The following is a 19,998-nucleotide window of genomic DNA, read 5'->3' as shown; positions in this document are numbered from 1 at the left end:
TAGGAGAATGATAACTTAAAAAAAACATTTACAAAAAATAAAAGACAAAACCCAAAACACGCAACAACCAAATGTGAAATCTAACAAAAGAAAAAAAAAGGTTATTATTCTCCTAAATTTAATTGTCAATGAACCTAAAAAAAATTAATTTTTTTTGGATGTGATCTTAAAATAATTCTCCCAAAAGAAAAGGAACATTTAAAAAAAAAAATAAAAGACAAAACCGAGAACATACAACAACCAAACGTAAAATCTAACCAAAGAAAAAATAAAAAAACAACCAAACGTAAAAGATGCATCAAAAATAAAAACCAACCAAAGGAAATTTTATGTGCGTATGCTAAGACCAATCGTTATCTGGTCCGTCCAAACCCCGATTTGACCTACGGCTAGAAGATAATCCACATGACGCGAATAAACCGCTGAGTAAACGACCCCTTGTAAGTTCGCCCGTTGCTAAAGTTGATAGGAGTTTTGAAGCAGGGGATAACTTTACCCGTTAGGTGTCGGTCGTTCCCCAGTAAGCTTTGGCTGGATTACGATTATTTATGGGATTCCGGATTCTAGGGTTGTTTTTCCTGCTTCCATTTGTGCTGGGGTTGATGAACGCAACGGTTGATGGCATAGACACTAATCTCTCTTCGGGAGGGCCAATATGGTCCACTGTAAAGGAGGAAGAGAATCTAGTGCCCAACGACAAGCAATACAATGGTGACCTTGACGGCGGGTTTTCTTCACTGGAGGGGATGTTACAGTGGGCTATAAGTATAATCATTTTTATAATCGATCACTTTGTTAGTCTCTAATTTTAGAAGGGTTTGTAACTGTATTCTGGGTGTATAATTTTTTTTTTTTTGCTGTCTTTTCTTTCTTTTTAAATCTTTTGATTGGCTGCAAGATAATCAATTGGTTACCTCTCTCAACTTCTGATGCCATGCTGCAGGAAAAATCTTCTTTTGTAATCGCTCCCTTTTTGCTCAACCAAAATTTCTTAGATGAATGCCAAATGAAAATTGTAAACTTTCAGCATTTGAATTCGTTTGTACTCAAACAAGTTTTCTTCTGTGTAACATTAATAAATAATAGCATACGAACTTGCGGTTGATGTAAAATTGTACTTAGCATAATTATATTACCATTTTGTCTTAGGTCATGCTGATCCTGCAAAATTAAAAGAAACAGCCGAAGTACGGCAGCAATTATCAGCAAGTGAACTAAACAAGCGTCAGATGGAATTAAAGGTTAGGATCATCTGCAGTTTTTGCAGGAAATATATTTGGCTCCTTTTGCAATTTGTGTTTTAGCTGAATTTAAGTCTTGTTGATCATCATCGAAATTATATGATTTAGCTGATGTTTTGTGCGTCATATCCCTCTTCAATTGGATTATTGATTGATCCAATCTTAATGAGCCTCATACTTTAGAAAAGAAAGAACAAATAAAACCAATAAAAATAGAGTGGCCCCTCAAGGGCAGGTGCTCAGGGAAAACTAACTTTCTCATGATGAGAGCTGGGTGGGTTAGCTGAAGCAGAGAGAAAAATTAGCATGAGATGAGAGCCAATTCATTGGAGGGGATTCAGGTTACATGGAGAAGAAGAAAGAGAAGAAAGATGTTGGGAATCAGAGATCTGCCTCTCCAATTCAGGAAGCCATTTTCTTTCTTCTACATTGTTCTTTTATTGTTTCGGCTGCTGTAATCTGGGTTACAGTTGTTTTCCTCATTAGATTAGCACTGTAGAGGATAATCGACCACATTTCCTTGTGTGAATAAGTAAATAGCACTAAACTCAGAAGTTTCCATCAATCATCAACCGTTTATTTCAATTTGTGTTACATTCCTCCTGTTTGGTTTCTATTCATGGTGCATATGGATATTGTTTTATGATTTGGTGTTTGCTCTATGTGGAAAGTGATTAAGTTGTATTTTAGTGAGCAATGCAGTGTCATCAAACTCTGGAGTAGTTGTTAAAAATAACAGAATTGCTCGCTCCTTGTTTAGTCTGGATATTGGTTTGAAAAAAATTAGAATTGGTGGAACTATTCTGCACTTCTTGTTTGAAGTGTTATGTTAAAATTTGGCCGCTTCTGCATCTCTTGTGTTTTCCTTGGAATATGCATTTGCCTACACCTGCTCCTCGGCTTTTTTGATGATGATTAGTGCTCCGACAGGAATTGATGGAGGAAATAAAAGTTCCATCGGATGCTGAATTGATGAAAATTGCAATAAGTGATTTGAATAATTCATCTATAACTTTGGAAGATCGGCTCCGGGTTCTACAGGAACTTAATGTACTTGTTGAGCCAATAGATAATGCAAATGGTAGGTCTATATAAATTCATATAATACCTGCCCTGATCTGATGTACCTGCCTTTTTGTACTTGTTGGGTCCAGCAGCAAGCATTTTTGTGGCTTCCCTTGGAATCCAATCATAACATCATCTTGGTTTAAACATCGATAGCTTCCCTTGTATTATTTCATATTTCATAGCAGTTAATGGTCTGTGTTCTCTCTTTATACATAATGGCACTTGCCAACCTTTTTCTTTTTCTTACAATATTGCGGCACAGACTTTCTATAAAATACTATAAATTATTAGTTGAGAATCTTCATCTGTTTCAGTTTCCTCATCTTGTATAGTGCAGTAATCGTGATAGTGGTTATCATATCAGATTTTAACAAACTTGGAGGACTTGTTTCTGTGACACGAGAGCTTTATCACCCTGATCCAAGTATTAGGACCACTGCTGCATGGATCCTTGGGAAAGTTTGTCAAAATAATCTAGTTGTCCAGCAGCAGGTATGTTGTTCCTATGAAAAGCAATTTACTCCTGCTGGTCTTGAATCTGGGTCGCTTGGGAAGGAATTCTCGTGGTCCAAATTATAAGTTGCAAACAAGAATGTTTGGAGCATTAATTTTTTTTTCCGTTTGTGCCCTTTGTTAATTAATTTGGGAGTCAAAATATAATGGGAGAGAAATTAGAGAAGTATTAAGGATCATTTAATTGGGGGCATTTTTGGAAAATAATTTCAATAATCAATCAAGTGAGATATGCTTGACAATATAATGATTAGTCCAAATTTCTACTCTTCCAGGTCTTGGAACTTGGGGCGCTCCCATTGCTGTTGAAGATGGTAAAACCTAATTTTATAGAGGAAGCCAATAAAGCATTATATGCTGTTTCAGCTTTGATCCGAAATAATTTAGCTGGTCAGGAATTGTTCTCTGCTGAAGATGGAGATTTGATGGTTCAGGTGACCTGCCTAAGGTTATTCTTATTGTTATTACTACTATTATTTTCACTATTATATTTTGATTTTTCTCTATCATTATTATTTGTCATTTTTTGGGGTAAATTTATTTCTACACATTAGTTTTGTTATTACTGTCTTTTAAATTGTCACTGAAATTGACAATTCTTTCAGAATATTTTGAGGAATTCAAGTATTGATATCAGACTACAGAAGAAGGCTTTGATTCTCTTGGCTGATCTAGCGCAGTCTCAGTTAGAAAATGCACGTAGAAGCGAACTACCTTTCTTAAGTGATCGAGATCTGCTGAAATCTGTGGTTGATCTCATTGCTACATCAACCGATTTGGATCTCCAGGACAAGGTGCTTTGTTGACATGGCATCTGATATTATAAACAAGTTGTTTTCAAAACTCAAAATATCATTTGTATTCTTTTTTTTAAAAAAAACTGTTTTTCAATACAGTTGTTAAAATTGTTTTGCAAAACAAAATAAGAAGAAAATGTGTTTGTTTGTGTTTATTTAACAACTGTTTTAAAAAAACAGAAAACAAATAGGCTCTCAGTTTCCTGCTGCGTTTTCCTTATGTTTCTTGCCTACAGTAGTTCGAGTGTTTGACCCTGTTTTCTATATTGTGTATTTGGCTTAACTCCTGGCATTGCTTGCCGAATGCAATAAGCAGGTCCTTGTTGCAATTAAGAGTCTCCTGCAGCTCAAGACCACTGAAGCTCTGGTTTTAAAAGACTTCTGTGCTTTAGGTGATGCATTAAATAAAATGAAGCAGTTGCTGCTTAATGTGATGGTGGATGAATTCCAGAGAGATTATGCGATGGACGTGGAAAGCCTTCGCAGTGAAGTAGAATACATTTTTCATAGGAAGCTGTTAAAGTAGTGACATCAGATAAACTTTTTCCGGTGGCTGATTCTTTTTGTGGTATTATACTTGAACTCTGGATTATATTCTGTGTTTAAATATCAATTCTGGAATGGTTTTCCATCATACCTTATTTTGCCTTTGTACTCTTTGTCCTTTGTTTCTATCCCTCAGACCTCTTAGAAGCTCTCTCTCACCCTATACCGAGACAAATTATGATTGACAAAATAGAGGCAATCAAATCTTATGGTACTTGAGATCCTATGCTCACTAGTAGATCTATTGTTGGTTGTCACTGGATTCACACTATTAAAGTTGGACTACAATGGTATCATTAACTATTGCAACGCTTGTCTTATTACTGAGGGTTACGCATATATCTCTTTGGCTTAGATTAAAATAATATTTTCGTAGTGGCTAAAATTGCATTTATTGGTGTCTTGTTATCTTTTGCTGCTATTCAACGCTGACATCCTTACTATATTGATATAAAAAATGCCTTCCTGCACAGAAAACTCAAGGAAGAAATCTACATGGAGCAATCTCCTGGATTTGTTGTTTGACTAGTGTGCAGATTATATCATTCTATTTATGGACTCAAGTGGTCACTGTGGGCTTGCTTTGAAAGATTCTAGCAGTATTTTTCAGTAGTTTGGATTAGAAAGAAGCAAGGTTGACCACTATCTGTTCACATGCACCAAAATCCCAATCTTTGCACATATCTAGAAGGAATTGGTTGAAAATACACATGCTTGATCATTTTAGACCAAAATCGCAAGCTAAAGTTCTTGGGCAGTGAGGCAACTCAACCCAAGACAAGGGTGGTAATTTCTCAAAGGAAAAACGCATGCTTTTGATATTTTGGAAGGAACTAATATGTCAGATTGTCAACTTGTTCAACACTTACATGGATCCTAATATCAATTTTGTACTGGGATAGATGGAGCCTTTGTGTGCATTGGCAGATACCAGGGGTTGTTTTGGAAGTTGAATTATCTAACAATCGCTAATCTCTCCTTGATTGTGAGAGTAGTGAGTCAATTCTTACAAAGCACCACACTAGTGATTGGAAAGTAGTGCGATCTATCCTTAGATAGATACCTAGCAAAGGTTAACTATATGAGGATCACATGCAAATCCAAGTAGTAGGATATGCCGACACAAATTGGGATGATTATGGGAGGAAATCATGCTTTTTTTTTTTTGGAAAAGAAAGATATAAAATGTTACGGCAAGATCTAGTGTTAAAGTTGAATACTGTGCCATGGCAATAATTGCTGTAGATGAAATTAGTCCAAGACCTTCAATTTGAAAATCCTGACAAAACGACTCTAATGTGAAATATGGCATTAGTTTATAAGGGCTTTATGGTAATTTCCTTATAGAATTTATCTGCTGTACCTGTCCCTTTTCCCTTTTGTCGAATTCCTCTTCTACTCATATCACAGGGTATCAAAGCCCCTCTCCGATCTATGGCACTGCCGAAGACTCATTCCTAGTCCGATTGCATTGGAGATCTGGAGCACCGTCTTGAGCTTCAGAATGCTATGCTTGAATCCACAACTACTCATTTGGATTCGAATGCCCATGACATCGCTGACCTCTAGCAAGCTGGATCTCGCCTTGAGGAGGCGTCATGCTGATTTCTCTAGTGAGTTGGCCTTCCTTGCTTCTAATCTCGGCAATGGGAAACGTCCCACTTCTTCTGGGTCTAGGGGTAGTTCTCCGTCTCACATTCCCCAGTTCGGCTCCTACCTCGAGCGTCCCAGTGCCCTTTATTTTGTTCCCATAAAACAGAGTCGCGTCAATTTTCCCGAGTTTGATGGGTCTGATTTTCCTGGATGGGCTTATTGTTGCATCAGTTCTTTGGAGTTGATGGTAACCCTGTCGACCAATGCATTCGTCTCTTAAGCATTCATTTTAGAAGGCCATGCTCTCATATCGCATTGCACTTTCATGCGTTATCAAAGGCTTTCAGATGTTTCTTGGGATGAGCATTTTGCTCAAATGGCGATTTTGTTTTAGCGTTAATCGACAGTGCTTTGTGGACCAAAACATCTCAAAGCTTCTGCAAAACTTTTAACAGTTACCCCAAGAATGTGGTCCCATCTTTTTTGTCTTTTCCAGCTTTTTCTTCTTATTTGAGTAGACCTGTTTTAATGCTTTCTTTGTAGACTTCTATTGTTAACATAATTACCCTTTTACCCAAAAAAAAAAAAAACAAAATTACAGTAAGATTGATTGTTATTCGAGACACTAGGATCACAAAAAGGTAAGAAAACTGAAGAAAGGAAGAAAATTTTCCTTTTCGGTATCTAAAATATTGAATCTTGATCACATATAAACCATATATTTTCATGGATCTCTAGTTACATATTGCCTTAGGAATGATCTTATGTCAAACAATCACCAAAAGCCCATAAGCAAGCAAAGTCAACAAGCTCGACAATAAGACGGCAACCGTTGCAAAACTCCATTGGCCATTTGAGCTGCACTGTTGAAGTTCTGATCCACCGGATACAGATTCCCGGGAGAACCGGTGATATGGATGAAAGAAAGGGGAACTTTAAAAAAGAGCAAAATGTCTTTTTTAAAAAGGAAAAAAAATACTAGGCCACGGAAAAAATCATATAGAGACAAAAAAAAAAAAAAAAGAACAACATGCCTTTAAGTCTGATTGTGTTTCTTATTGCTCAAAGTTGTGATGAATTTTTTTTTGGAAATGCTACCAGACTATTGGTTTAATTGATAAAGGAATTATGTTGGCTTAATCAGAGGTCTTGATTTTGAATTCTGGAAATACAGTAATATTGGTAGTAAAGTTTCGTGCGAAAGGATCCCTCCTGGCTCCATCAGGATTAATCCAGGCTCCTGTTTTTCGACTCAATATACGGATGTTCCACACACACAATTCTGAGGGAACAATCCAGATGTGAGGGCTAAAGACATTAATTACTGATCTATTTATTTGACAATTCCTACAATTATTCGCAGCTCATTGATAGAGCCAGCCTAACCCTCTTAACATTATTGGACGATCCTTGTCTGTAAGTTTGTACTTCGTATGGAATTTTTTAAAATAATTCAACTTGTTCATAACTTCGTGATTTTTATAAATTTAATAAATATATGGATTAAAATATATTATTATTTATCATTAATTATTACCAATTAAATCCCTTTAATAGTTTTTCTTATCAATTTGTTTGGCCTGAATCCATTTTAATTTGTTCAATGGTTATATTTAAATTTATTTTAATAATAATATATCAATACTAATCATTAAAAACTTAAGTGTGTGATGTGGAGGAGTCCATTTCCATCACTTTTTACGCCCAATTTTAGATCTTGGATGAACGCCAAAATTTGATCCAAGAATAATATAAGACATAAAAAATTATAGAAAAGACCCCGAAAATAATTGCGAAAAATGAAAAGATAAAAAAGCATTCATAGCTTGTTACAACATGTTCGACAGAAAATTACAAAAAGATCGTTATTGGAGACATTGGGATCACAAAAAGGTGAGAAAACTGAAGAAAGCAACAAAATTCTCCATGTCCTTATCTAGGAGAATTGAATCTTGAATACATGTAATTATAAACCATATTTTTCATGAACCTCTTCCATATATTGCCTTGAGAATGATCTCATATCACATACCTCGAAAATCACCACAAACCCAGGAACCAGATCAACAACCCGGGCAATAAGGCGGCCGCCGCCGTAAAACTCCGGCGACCTGCGCTGTTGAAGTTCTCATCCAACGGATACAGATTCCCCGGAGGACCGGTTATGTAGATGAAAGAAGGCGGCGGCGGACAGTACTGTGAAGGTGATTTCTTCGGGGAAGGTGGCGGAGGACATGGCGGAGGTGGTGGTGGTGGAGAGCTATAAACAGTGTCACCACAGGGCGAGCATTTCTGATCGCCGGGCGGCACGGTGGTTTCATCCAGCTTCCTTGAAGAATCCAAGCCTTGGAGAGGAACAATGAGACACAGAAGGAGTAGGAGGATCAAATTGAGAGCCATGGAAAATTTAATTTGATGCTGAGAATGAAGACTATGAAGAATTGAAAAACTCAGATGATGTGGGTGCGAGCTGTAATGTGATGAGTCTGGTTTTAGAGAGAGAGAGAGAGAGAGAGAGAGAGAGAGAGAGATCAAAGTGGAGGAGGGTGAAGGATTTCACACGTTACTTGTGGTGCATGGGAACTTTAAAAAGAGCGAAATGCCTTTCGAGTTAAGGTTGGTTCTATCTTTTACTGCTCAAATATTGTCATGAGAAATTTCGACGAAACAATACCGGAATCTTGGTTCAACTGCGAAGGAGAGTTATAATAGCTTAACTAAAAGCTTTGAATTTAAGTCCAGTAGTATTAATAAGATTATTTGAGATACAATTATACATACTAATAAGACTTAAGACTATGATATTTTACAATTTTATTTTTTCAAAAACAAAACTATGAACTATTTTTTCTGTTTTTATTTGTAAGAGAAAAAATTATATCACACATTTTAAAAAAATTAATTAACTATATTAATTTTGTTAAAAAATAAAATAATTGCACTACAATACTCTTAATTAATTGTGTTAATTAAGTCTTCATTAATTATTTTTTATAATTATAAATGATAAAATTATGAAGGATAATTTAAAAAGTTTGCAATAAATATTTGTTGAAAAATGTTATTTTCTTATATAAAAAAAAGTTAAAAGTGTTAGTTTTTCCTGTAAAAAAAAACAGAGGGAGTACATATTTAATCATTATATTATAATATTATTACTATTCTCTATCCATTTAAAAAGTAACATTGAAAAGCATAATTAATAAAAAATTTTTAAAATTATCTTATATTTTGAAATAATAAAAACTCTGTAAAGCTGTTTTATGATTTGAAATTGAAGGAATATATAATAAAGGAGAAAGACCATAAACTTCAGCCGGTCCCCATTGATCCATTGTGATTCCTTCCGGATTAGTCCAAGTCCAAGTGTCCTTCAGCTAAACATGAGGAGACTCAAGAGTCAAGATGCATATGCTCCACACACGCAAAATTCCGAGGGGACAATCCACATGGTGAAAATATTATGGTAGTTGGATGATTTAAAGATTACAGTTAGGTTTGTTAATTTTGCATTTAATGAGCTTTGCTGGGGGAAATTATGATGGAAAAGTTGGAACAATATAGTGTTAATAATATTTATTTTACTCTTCTACGCTCATTTAATAGCCCCTTCAAATAATAATATAAAACATCTTTTAAATAATATATTAAAACATCTTTTACAAACTCTGTTTGATTCAAAATATAAGGAAAATATAATTTTATTATTATCTTTAGTTCTTTAAAAGAATTTTAAGATAATTTAATATGTTATTTACAAGTGGGTTTAATAGTAGATTAACAATCCATGATCTTGCATGTCTATATGTTTATGCTTTAGTTGTGAAGAAGCTTAAAGTGGAAGTAATACATGTAATGATCAGCACCATCACCGACAAAAATTAGTTTAGGATTGAAAGTGAGAGATCAATCGTAAATCATAAGCATAGCTTGCAAAAGGGGGAAAAAAGCCAATCCTAATAGCAAAAACAAAGTATTTAGATCTTTTTCAAGACATTAATTAATTAATTTGTGAAAAAACAGAGTATAAGACATTTTGTGTGGTGAAGGTTTTATTATTGCTTCACATGACAAGACCTTCTCTTGTGGGTATTCTACATGTTGCCACATGATCCATCCCCTCCTTCCAACAAAATTAGCTAATCATTGACAAGTCTTCTCTCACTTTTTTTTTTTAAATCTTCGAATTCTCCCTAATTTCAAAGGTTGTGTGTGTGTGTGTGTGTGTGTATTGGCATACAGTACTAGCATTCTATCAAATTTGAATATTATCGGGTTTAACTAAAAATAATGTTTAATTTTTTATTTACAAGGTTCGGATCATTAGTCTTGTTTAAGAATGACCAACTGTTTTCAATATAGCCCAACCGCTACCACTATTAGTTGCAATAGCATTATCATAAAAAGAAGTATTGCCAGTTAAAATTAAACAGAAAAAAAGGGGACAATAAGTGGGGTTAAATATTAATATTGTCCACATGCATCTGATTCTATGTATATAATAATAATGACAAGAATGAAGGGCACATGCACGCATAATTGCATTTCATATACACATACCTTCTCTTTGTAAGACTCATACATACCCTTCAATTAAAGGAGTTATAGGTCACTATCCTCTTGGACTTGTGTACCTTTCGAGCCATCTTAATCCACACCCCACTTTCTTATTGCACTTTCCAACTCCTTTCTCCAATAATTATTTATCTTTTTCCTTTATTTCTTCTTCTCAACCCTCTCTGTTTTTTTTTTTTTTAGTTTTCAAGCATCAATACTACTTCAAACCTCCAATTTTCTTCCTCATGAAATTTTAACTTGTTATAACGAAATTAAAAATTAAATAATTTTTTATAAAAAAATTTAAGTGAATTAAGTTTCAAGAATTTACTAGAGCTAAAAAAAATGCTTTTATCGATCATTCACTAACAAAATCCTCACATCAACATATAATTTGAACTTATGACCTTGTAATTAAATTATGGGTCAAATCAATTGCACCAAACAATAAGTTTTTGGCAAAAAAAAAAAAAATAAGTAAGTTGAACCTTGAAAGTTGACCGGAAATTGTTTCAACTAATATTGCCATGTTTGAATTAGACCCATCAATTGGATTAAAAATTGGTACCTTAATTCTTGGTTGAGTTTGGCTACCACTAAAAGGCAAACGATTAATTAAAAAAATGGGTAACTTTGGATTTACATGGCAATCATATTCAATGAAGACTGTTAGCAAGTCTTCGTCATGGGCTGTTGAATATGTTTATAAAAGAATGTTGTGTTTGTTGAGTTGTGAAAAATCTGCAAACTAGTGGAGAGATCAATAAAGCGAATACATTTGTAAACAAAAGTGTTTGGCATCTAAGAAAAGGAAGAGAGAAAAAGAAAAATGAAAGGAATTGGTCCCCCACCGTCCCATTTCTTAAGGCATCTTTGTGATGTGAGAATCCTCCTTTTGATCTTTTGGGTCCAAATTCCTTATTGGCAAATAAATTAAATGACACCATTTTTTAATTTTAAATTTAATAAATAGTCCTTTTTGGGAGCTTTTCCATACTTGTAAGGAATCACTCTCTTTCTGTTCCATTTTATTTTTTTGTTTAATCATATATCCAATGATGAAGGCATGAAGCAAACACCATAATATTTTAATGATTTTACAGCTAAGCTTTTTGGCTCATGTCTCTCGTAGCTGATAAATTAAATAATTCTTTATTTTTAAGTTTTAACAATTATATTGCTGTCCATTTTGAGTTTAAGATTAACAAAAAGACAAAAACAAACAACAAAAAATGAGATGAACGATAAAATTTTTTGGGCAGCTTCAGGGTCACTGTTTGTAATTTTTGAATAATTTACTATAATTTTTATCTTTTTTGTGATATTTTTTATCATTTTTTAATCAGCCAATAATTAAAGTTAATTTTTATTAATAATAACGACATAAATTGCATTATTTTTAGAAGTTAAAAAGAAACATTGCTTAAAAAAAAAAAGAGTTCAAAGGGTCTTAGATGTTTCTATAACTATAATTTAAAAGCTTATTTGCTCTTTTAGCCAAATTTAAATGCCATGGCTTGCAATTCGTGAATACGTTCTCTCATTGTTTTTAGCCTTTAGAAACATGAACGACTTCGTGTACAATTGTTTAAGCAAGCCCACTTACCAGAAAACAGGGCCAATAAGGCAATATGACTTAACCCTCTTTCTAGTGGGCTGAATTTTTTTCCAGTTCAATCCACCATAAGATGGGCCAACACGTGGGCAAATCCATCTTTAATTTTTAGAAAAAATTACATATAAACCTCATAAAATATATTTAAATATCACAAATCAGAACTTAAATGTATTGTGTGAATTTCAAATAATTCCTCCTAACTTTTTCATAAATTTCAAAAATCAATTTTCTCATTTCTAAATCAAATTCTACATTTTTATACGTCAGTTTTAAGTTGTTTTTAAACTACAAATGTTGATCCTTGGGAAAGCAATTGAATTCAAGTTTGTATGAATATATAAAATACCTTTGAAAAAATTATTTCTAATTGAACATGACAATACTTAAATCTATTGGAACATGACAATACTTAAATCTATTGTAACATAAGGGTTCCATAAGAACATCAAGCTTTGAACCAAAAATATTTCCCCTTAACCTTTTGTGCGCACAATACACTGTGGACCAAATCAGAAAATTTGAAATGAACATAACTCAAAACAGGCAAGCACTCCAAAATCCCAACTTTCAATTGACTACCCAGTTGTGTCATCCTGTCAAACCCAAACCAAAACACGGAATTGAAAAGTTGGTCCTCTTCTAACAACAAAACTGGCACAATCACAATGCATTTCAGGATTCTGACTTCTCAGTCACTCTCAAAAGCTACATGTTCTTCTTAACGTTGTTCATCCCATTTGAGCAAAATTCATCAGCAACCAAACCAGATCACTCCCCTCCTCTTCTGGGAAGAAGACTGGCAATGATTCTTTCATGTTAGATTCTGCCTTGTTTGTCCAAACGGATCCTCTTAGAGCAGTGATCTTCAAGAATGGAGGCCCCAAAACGCCATGAAGCTGACTGATTAAATTCATTACTCATCTCAGCAAACAGGCTCTGCAACTCCTCCATACTGTAATAACCCTTTTCCTGCAACCATTGTTTTCATACTCCTTCAGGAATCCCATTTCCACAAACCCCATCTATTTTTCACGTCAGGGAAAAGAAACTGGATTTTGATTTGGGAGATATCTTAGTTCGCAAGTTAAATGCACAATACTTTTGATTCAATCTTTGTTTCTCAAATATGTCAGCTAATAAGTGCCCATAGCGAAGAAGAAGAAGAAGAAGAAAGAAGAAGAACCATACCTCCCTCCTCACTTGAGTCATGAGAGACACCATCTCTTCCATAAACTCAGAAAAGCCCTAAACCAGAGATCAAACGAGTCTTTTGATTAGGACGAGGAAGATGAAGTACAATCGAAATTATTATTAGCTTTCCATGAAAATTACCTCATCTTCTTCGTCATCAGGATCATACAGCCCTGCATCGTATATCGTTCTTTCTTGTGGTCTGATAAAACTGCTCCAAGAAGAACGTAGAGTTAACTGTACGATGCTATATATCAAATGTGATATTAAAAAAAACAAAAATTCCAAAACCAGAACTTCTTGAATTGTGATTCTCAATCAATACCGAGAAAAATAAACCCCTAGCTACCTGAATAGGCTTCTTGAATTTGCTGAAATTTCTGTTTGGCTTCACTCAACAAGGAAGGAGTTCTTGTCCACCTATCTGGATGCCATTGCTGCATCAAATTTAATAAATTCCACTCCGATCAGTAATCCTCACCTAATTCAAACCCAGAAATTCCCAGATCCATAACCCCTAAAGGAATCAGAAAAATCAAAACACACAAAGGAGAAAGCCACTAACCAAAGCAAGCTTGTGATAAGCTCTCCTTATTTCTGTACCGGAAGAATCTGAACTAATACCAAGAAGGGCATAGTAAGACAACGATGACGACCCTACCTTACGAGTCTCCATTTATCTTCACCTAAAAAACTCCCAATTCAGCTAAACGGCAAATACATCAAAATCCATCAACAAAGCTAACAGCCACCGAGCTCTTGGAATCTGACACTTGAAGTCCCTGGTTGTTATTGACAGAAGAAAGCAAAGAAGCAAGGAGCCATGAAGATGAGTGTATGTTTTTATAAGGACCAAAAATATCTGAGGGAAAGAGAAGAGAGTGGTTAGCTGGAGTGCTGCCATGGGCATCTGGAAGGTTCGGGAAGAGTGAGTCATTGTGGAAGAAGAAGAAGATATTTACTGTAAACGGAAAGACTGATATTTGTGTGACTACGTGTGGACCGACATATTTTTGTTCTTATTTTATTTTAGTTTATTCATATTTTTATGTGGGACCTCCATGTATGTGTGGGCGGTGATGATTCATCTTTGCTTTCATAGCCCGACACGTAAACTGCTGATAAGAATATTAATTAAAAAAAGGGAACAGAGAAATTCATATCACAAAAAAATATATAATAAGAGAAATTCATCTCATAAGCCTTGGATGAAGAGTCATTATTAGTTGAGGGGCTTGGTTCAATTGGCAATAACAATGCTATATGGTAATTCAGATTAATCTAAACAAGTAATGATAATATTTTAATTTTTTCCAGGAGAGGGAGCGTACTCTCTCATGAAATTTTAATAATCTCACATGAGTGAAAAAATAGTTATTGTGTATTTGGCAAGTACTCCTCCCATTTATAAAATATTTTTAGACAATTTTTTGAGATATTTTATTTCTTAAATAAATTTTCTTGAACGATATTTTTGAAAATTTATAAAAAATTAAAATTATAAATTATATTTAATAAATTTTATTAGTATGTATAATTTTATCAAAATATTTTTTAAAATTGAAATTTTAAATGCATGAATATTTTAAATCTAAAATTTAAATCCAATCCCACCCATCTAAATACTAACTTATATATGTACCAAATATTGTTTACATTGATTATAGGGTTAAATGATAAAAATGTCCTAAAATTTTTTTTTCAGAGGAACTTTATATCCCAAACTTTTTTTAGAGCATTTTTGCCTCAGAAGTTTCAAAAAGAGATCATTTTCACCCTACTATTAAAAATCACAAACTAAAGTTATCTAATTTCAGTTAACAGTCAACGTTTTTCATATTTAAAGGTAGGAAAAAAAATGCTCTGTTTTTGAAATTTTCAAGGTAAAAATGTTTCAAAAAAAGTTTAAGATACCCGACGTCCCTAAAAAAAATTTTAAGATATTTTTACTATTTAACTCTTGATCATATATGTAACATCCTCAATTTTAAATTAGATTAATTAAGCTTAAATAGATTAATTAAGTATATTAGTGAGATGTGTGGCCAGAGAGGCCTAATGAGCATGTTTGGTCTTGATCTCAGTTCTAAATGTCTATCCGAAGAGAACCAGGTCACCCAAGAATGGAAGAAGAAGAATTTTTGAAGAAAGTGATTCATTACCACGCGCTGTGACTTATGGATGAGCCGCTGTAGCACATATGTGACAACACACTTGAGAGAAGCTCTCTGTGCCATGCGCCACAGCACATTATGCATCCGCCACGACGCATGGTCAGATTTTTGCTGTATTAAGTTGTGAAACTGAAGTAAAAGAGAAAAGAAAAACAAAGGGAATCAAGAGAAAGATAAAAGAGCTGAGCTAATGCTTGAAGAAAACTTGTAGGAGTAATTTAGAGCCCATAAACACCAAAGGTAAGCTTCTTTACTTAAATCTTTCCCTCTTCTTCCATTTTCTTGATGGTAGAAGTTAGAGTTTAATTGATAATGGTGATTTTTGACCTATATAGGTCATGGGTCCAAACTCATTGACTTAAAAAGAGTTAATAAGAGTAGATTGAGTTAAGTAAATTTGGTATTTATGATTTTATGATGATTGGTAGTTGGAGGACATTAAATATCTGCAATTCTCATAAATATGGTGGTTGAAAATAATATGGTTTCATTAATGACTATTTAAGAGCTCAATATTATTAATGATGGTTAAAGGAAGCTAAGAAGTTTTATGGGTACTTTTACATGAGTCAAGAATAAATTTTAAGTATTAAGAAATATTGAAGTGTTAGTAAAAATAGCTCAAATATGGATATTGATGTTTTGCATGATAAATGCTTGTAGAGTAACTACCATTGACACCATTCAAGCTTCTTGAAAGCTTTAGGAGTGAGAAATTAAGAGGTGAAACCTTTGACCTCTCAAAGGTTGAGGTAACTAGAGGAATTCTATCTTATGCTTTTGTGCATTTATTAGTTTATGATTTATAATTGATCATGAAAATGTGTAAATTAAAATAAAATACAAGTGTGGCTTGATTTGTTAGAAAATCCACTAGATTAATTTTGTGAGTTTTATACCTTGTGATGTGAAATTCTTTGCGAACAATATTAGTGAATTTTTGTATTATGAAATGGGAGTTCAATGACTTTTTGATTTGAAAAGTAACATGAATCTTTGTTTATGAGAAGTTCAATACTGTTTGAAATAGTAGAGTTCAATGATTTTGAAAGCGTGAGGTACAATAATTGTGAAATTCGAGTTCAATGACTTATTTGGTTTGAGGTTCCATGAAAATGTATTTAAGAAATCTAATAATTTGCGTAATGATAAAGTTCAATGAAATTGATTATGTGAAATTTTATAAATTGTATAAAATGTGAATTATTGTATGAATATGCATTACATGATCTTGAGAGGGAAATTCACCTAGGAAGAGGAGTAGATGACAAAATCCACGTGATAAGACCCCATCTGTTGATGATTTGTTGGATTGATTATATCTATATTGTCCCACTTATTCAATAAGAGACTATCCCACTGGTTTAATGAAAAACTTGAACCTAGCTAGCTATCCACTGGTTCAATGAGAAAGCTAGTCTAGGGTGTATGACACCCCATAATGTGAGATATAGGAAAAATCGTGTTTCATAAGTGAGTTGGGTGCACTTGGCCGAGTAATCCCTTCACAAATGTTTAGGCTAGGAAAGTCATGGAATATATACTATCCTATTGTCTTATAACCTATGATTTCATATCAGAGGAATAAGGAGGATATAAGAGAGGTGTGATCATGTATATAATGAGTAAGGGCACATGGTTGTCTGTATAGTGACCCTAATAACGATAATCATAAGTTGAGTCTTAATTACTTCTGATTACTTGTCAATGACTTATGTGACCAACTCTCTTCATATGTAAATTGCTAAAAGCATTATTTTCCCAATTTTCTATTATGCTTGAAAATGTGGATGTATATTTTTAAATGTTTTACCTGGTTTAAATAATTAATTATATGCCACTTGCATTTTAAACTAATTGACATGCATTAGTATGGGTTAGTCGGACCTTAGTTACTGAGTGTTTGTACTCACCCCATTATCTTCAATACTATAAGGACTAGCTTAAGAGGTACGGATAGAGGAGAATATGCAGAGGCTTAGGACCACGATCCTATTATAGTAGGCTTCTTTATTTTAAGTATTTATATGTGTATGATAATTTTAATTTTCAATAGGAATTCTCATTTGATCCTTACTTGCATTATGTGAATTGTAAATTGTAAGTATATTTTAGGCCTTAAGGAGTGAGTTGATGATATATGTTATTTGTGATAAGGTTAAAATACTAATGTAAGTAAGAGTAGAGCATATTATGAGATGATTATAGAGTACTTGATGAAAATTATCATAAACTCCCCCTATTATGTTTTTGAGATTAAAGGGTTGAGTAATGAAAATTTGATTTGTGAGTATTTCATGTGACATGGTGTATTGCACGAGTTAGTCTTAATGATTTACATGTGGTCAAATTAGTATCAATGGTTATTGGCTTTTTGTAAATGATTTGGCCACTTAGTTTTTTGTGAAAATTGTTGAAAAAGTGTAAGTTTTGAAAAGTGTGTTCAATTTTTAATTTAAAAAGAATTTAAGTCTGAAACCAACGCCATTAGTTAGAGCTCAGAAAGAACTTTTTGTAGACATATAGTTCATGTCAATCAAATGTTGGATGAAAATTTGGGACACATTGAAAGTTGCCCTTAATGCTGTCAAATTGATAGCAGAATTTACTATCAAAATTTATACAATTGTGCTGCAGCGCATGGTACCATGAGCCGCAGTGTGTGTTGCAGAGGCGAATACGTCGCGGTGCATGTTCGATGAGCTGCAACACACGCACCAAAATTTTTTCAAAATTTTTTCTTGTTTTAAATTTTTAAACAAATACACTCACTTATGTAATGATCCCATACTTCTGCATATTTATGAAACTTTGATTTATCTAATTGTATAACTTTGAACATGATTTTAGTTTTGTAACCTTGGGATCCTTATTTTGCTAACTATTGAAATTTGGTATTATGTTAATCACTATAATCCCATTTTCTATTTACTTGGGAGTTAGAGTAGTTATGAGATTAGAAGGAGAATGATATTACAATATAGGGTGGGGCATCATCAACGCTTATCAATAAGGTTTCTTTGGACAGAAAGATTTTTTTTCCTTTTTAAATAATCTATCACAAAGGTCTTTATTTTACATTAATTTTGTTACAAAGTCTTCAATTATCATTTTTTCCTTTTTTTTAGCAAAATAATCTATCACATCTTAAAACAGTCTCTTTTAACAAGCAAGAAAAATGATAATAAAATTTTCTTGAATTATATATATGACAATCTGGTTTCTTAAAATGTTATAATTTTACTAAAATTTTTAAGAATTTATGTGCTAATAAATTTTAAATTAAAAAAACGTGTCAACTTGTGATTTCGTGTTTAATTCTTACAATTCTTTGCATAAAAGTTATTATTTTTTAAATAAAAATTATGGTTGGAACTTGTTATTTTAAGAATTTATTTTTTAATAATAAAAATTACACTTAACAAGTTGTAACTTTTTTGTTCAACTCTTATAATTTACAAAATAATAGTCGTTACTTCTTAAGAAAAAGTTTTGATTAAAGCTTGTTATTTTGAGAATTTATTTTTTAATAACAAAAAGTACATTTGACAAGTAATAATTTCTTCTTTAATTCTTGATATTCATAGGACAAAAGTTGTTATTCCTTAAATAAAAGTTGTGATTGGAGTTTGTTATTTTCAATAAGGGTAAAATAATCTTTTCATTTTAAAATTTATTGACATAGAATTATTTAAAGATTTTAATGAAATTATAATATTTTGAGGGAAGTATTTATATAATTCAAGAAAATTTTATTGTCATTTTTCTTTTCAACTAATTTGACATATCAATAAAAATAGTTAAATGATATTTAAAATATTAAAATTTCACTAAAATAAATTATTTTTCATCAGTATTATTATTAAATACACTAAACTCACTATATATTAATTTCTACATTCTCTTACTACCTCAACATAATCACATATTACAATTATCAAATATAGGGCATATTTGAAAAAAATATTCAATACAAAATATTTATTTTTTTTAAATTACAATGGGAAGAAAAGCTTGGAATTTTTTTAAAAGGACAAAATGTATTGTTTGTCCTTTTTTTTGGGCCTGAATGTTGTTTGTCCCTTAAATGCATGCTAAGCCCACCGATACATGTTGCATTAGAAAATATTTAATAGGGAGAATCGCACTGCAAGCCTTAAACATAGATAAAACTGTACTACAAGCTCAATTTTTTTTTGATAATGCATTGCAGGCCCAAGCGCTTTTATTGCAATTTTTCTTGAACGTAAAAATACAATTTTGTCCTTGTGTGATTTGAAAACTCAGAACATATATAACATAATGCTCATGGATGCATAACATGATGTTCATGAGTGCTCAACACAATATCCACATGTCCAGTTGATCTATCGGTTAATTTAAATATACAAGTCATGCAAAGCGTGTATAACATAATGTCATGGGTGCACAACATAATTTTCATAAATTCTTAACACAATGCCTATGTGTGTCCAGTTAATTTGTAGTAAAAATATACAAGTCACAGAGCATGTATAACATAATGTATATAGGTGCATGACATGATATTCATGAATTCTCTACATAATGCCTATGGGTCATTGTGTTGTACATGCTCTGCATGGCTTATATATTTTAATTAACCTATAGATCAAATGAACACGCATGGACATTGTTTGAGAATTCATGAATATCGTGTTATGCACCCATGAATATTATGC

The 19,998-nt window shown here is 32.9% G+C and overlaps 3 protein-coding genes across 6 annotated transcripts; 1 reads left to right on the top strand and 2 right to left on the bottom strand.

Annotated features, from left to right (window-relative positions):
- Positions 1–371: 371 nt before the first annotated feature.
- LOC129322394 (hsp70 nucleotide exchange factor FES1) lies at positions 372–6,289 on the top strand. 4 transcript variants are annotated; one of them, XM_054968726.1, is made up of 8 exons: positions 372–765; positions 1,150–1,241; positions 2,172–2,322; positions 2,674–2,801; positions 3,098–3,256; positions 3,428–3,616; positions 3,936–4,187; positions 5,576–6,289. In XM_054968726.1, exons 1-7 carry the CDS (start codon positions 549–551, stop codon positions 4,143–4,145), a joined length of 1,146 nt encoding a protein of 381 aa, XP_054824701.1. In that variant the 5' UTR covers positions 372–548; the 3' UTR covers positions 4,146–4,187; positions 5,576–6,289. The 4 variants fall into 4 exon arrangements, with proteins under 4 accessions (XP_054824701.1, XP_054824700.1, XP_054824699.1 ...); XM_054968725.1 differs by lacking the exon at positions 5,576–6,289 and adding an exon at positions 4,639–5,563; XM_054968724.1 differs by lacking the exon at positions 5,576–6,289 and having other exon boundaries at positions 373–765; positions 3,936–4,260.
- Positions 6,290–7,558: 1,269 nt separating this feature from the next.
- Positions 7,559–8,332, bottom strand: LOC129284503 (uncharacterized). The gene has a single exon (XM_054920009.1). The coding sequence runs from the start codon at positions 8,156–8,158 to the stop codon at positions 7,799–7,801; it is 360 nt and encodes a 119-aa protein (XP_054775984.1). The 5' UTR covers positions 8,159–8,332; the 3' UTR covers positions 7,559–7,798.
- Positions 8,333–12,384: 4,052 nt separating this feature from the next.
- On the bottom strand, positions 12,385–14,240 carry LOC129322393 (uncharacterized). The gene is given in 6 exon segments (XM_054968723.1): positions 12,385–12,902; positions 13,122–13,178; positions 13,266–13,309; positions 13,312–13,335; positions 13,474–13,561; positions 13,690–14,240. Coding segments are annotated over 6 exon segments (477 nt in total). The 5' UTR covers positions 13,801–14,240; the 3' UTR covers positions 12,385–12,749.
- Between the last annotated feature and the right edge of the window lie 5,758 nt (positions 14,241–19,998).

This window comes from Prosopis cineraria, unplaced genomic scaffold (assembly GCF_029017545.1).
Source record: "Prosopis cineraria cultivar Desert tree isolate PC_DT_omini unplaced genomic scaffold, ASM2901754v1 PC10, whole genome shotgun sequence".
NCBI classification, from domain to species: domain Eukaryota; kingdom Viridiplantae; phylum Streptophyta; class Magnoliopsida; order Fabales; family Fabaceae; genus Prosopis; species Prosopis cineraria.
Note: the sequence above shows the minus strand (reverse complement) of the source record. Positions and strands in the feature narration are given on the sequence as shown.